The sequence below is a fragment of the Pundamilia nyererei genome, unplaced genomic scaffold (assembly GCF_000239375.1).
Source record: "Pundamilia nyererei isolate P.nyererei 1_Seehausen unplaced genomic scaffold, PunNye1.0 scaffold00008, whole genome shotgun sequence".
NCBI lineage: Eukaryota > Metazoa > Chordata > Actinopteri > Cichliformes > Cichlidae > Pundamilia > Pundamilia nyererei.
Window position 1 is genome coordinate 4400154 of NW_005187409.1, and position 2112 is coordinate 4402265.

Genomic DNA, 2112 nt, shown 5'->3' on the forward strand with positions numbered 1-2112 from the left:
CCCTTTAAAAGAAAAATGCCTCAACTGATGCGCACAACAATCACCATTTTCTAAAAATGTAATCCCCTTATTGTTTAGCCTCCATATTCACATGTAAATACTAAAATATGTCCCCTGCCACTGACACGACCTTGGTGTCCTCAATCATACTCCCCACTTACAAGAGGCCCCTGGAGGCCCCCTGACCCCCCCGCTGTGGGACCAATAGAGACACTCCACCTGTGTGCAGTGCGCCTATCCTGTCTGGAAAAAGTTGGCAGCGCAATGGTTACGCTGCGTGCGTCTCAAGGGCAAACAGAAGCGAGGAAACCGATCACAGCAACAAATGAAGGTCTACCTTTCCAGACCTGCCTGTATCTTCGCTCTGACTGCTCTGCTGTAGTCACGCTGTCTGCCACAGCAGCCGAGGATGTTATTCTGGGTTTATTTATAAGGGGAGTGGGAAAAAAACGGGAAGATGCGCCTGGAGGGGAAACGTCACATTTTCAGTAGGAGCGACGGTGTGGTGAGACTGTGACCGAGCCGGGGAGAGGAATATGCGGCACATACCCTCCGCGCGTCGGGCCAGGGCGTCGGATCTTTTCCGGATTAACGTCCTATAGCTGGATGATGCGATTTCTTTCTTCAGACACACAGGATTTGATGATCGCACCACGTTTAAGCGGGAATCTGTAGCCTGTGTAATCCCCCAGTAACGCCACCCCGGACCCCCCGGACCGGTTTCATGGGAGCCGAACCAAGAGGCGGACTGTGCTCATAATCACTACAGGAAAGCATCACTTTAAAGTTCTTTCAAGTTTCTGGAAAAAGGATAAGGATTTGGCTGCTTTGGTGCCACATTCAACATTATAAGAAAGCCATAGTTTGTGCAGGGAAGGTCATTTCAGTCTACAGTGTCTCACTAATAGAGGATTTAACTGTCATAGAGTTCATATAGAGAACTGAGTCCTAAATCATTAGAGCTAAAATGCGACACAATAAAGTTATTGTTACGACCCCGATGATGCCACCCTGGGAGTCCTTTCAGGGAAGGGAGACTGGAGAGTGAAAGCGGGATATCTGCGCCTTTATTCGGACACGGAGGCGACGCAAGGAGGACAAGCCAGCTTCTTTTTTTGGATTGGTCCAAAAAATATTTTTTGCGTGCCCCTTGGACTCCTGCACAATGGGGATTATGCTACAAGTTATTCTAGGAATGTTTCAATTCCTGCTGCTCACCAGAATACCGACTTCTCACGCCAAGGTATGTATGTATGGATCATTTGACCTACTATACATCTATATATCTATATATATTCCTGGTCTGTTGGAGCCTGGTGGGAAGTTGTAACCTTGTGGAAGTTATCCTCTGGGTCAATGACACCTGTCACTTCTGGTCCTGTGGCAGAAAAACACAACGAAACCCTCCGAGATTAAACGTGGCTTTCAGTAATTACTTTAATGTGACATCCGGCTTCATTGTCTCCTCTCACACCAACATAATTCAGTGATACTTTATATAAAGCATGCTTTCTGGTGAGTGTATTGACTGTTTTGCACACTTTGGCCTGTTAAAGCTAGGTCGATTAATTATAAGCCATTCACAAGGACAGTGATTGAGTTGCCAGGTAGTGGAAAATCCTCCTCCAGCAGCGCAGTTGCTTTGTTTCTGTTAGCTTCATTCATCAAATGAAACCCTTTTGCCTTTTGGGAAGAAAAGATGGAGGACATGTGGACCAGAAAAATCAATTTGTGAGCTCATTATTATTAAAGGAGCCGTGCAATGTGTTGAACTATATGTATCTCCAAGCCCATTAGCTTAACATAAAGACTGGGAACAAAGTGAACAGCTAAGTTACCCCTGCCTACCAGTACTACTATACATTCCTAATTAACGCATCTGATCTCTTTTTGATCTATAGAAATAAATTATACATGATTTTGGCTGAGAGCAAGAATCTCCTGGATTCATTTATTACCAACTTACAGCAACAAAATAATGAATATTTATAAATAATAACAGATGCCGGTTGCTGGAACTGTGGGTGTGTAGGCTGGGTCAGATGACAGACCTGATCCAATCTAGCCTTTCCAGCGGAAGGCCAAGCTAATGAGGGAGCTCCATGCTTACTG

At 45.2% G+C, this 2112-nt stretch overlaps 1 protein-coding gene across 2 annotated transcripts in view; it reads left to right on the forward strand.

Moving 5' to 3' along the window:
- The first annotated feature begins 305 nt into the window (after positions 1-305).
- vegfba (vascular endothelial growth factor Ba) overlaps positions 306-2112 on the forward strand; it is a 17903-nt gene continuing 16096 nt past the window's right edge. For both annotated transcript variants that reach the window (XM_005723053.1, XM_005723054.1), the window contains exon 1: positions 306-1243. In XM_005723053.1, the coding sequence (XP_005723110.1) occupies positions 1166-1243 (78 nt within the window). In that variant the 5' untranslated portion in view covers positions 306-1165. The remainder of the gene's footprint in view (positions 1244-2112) is intronic.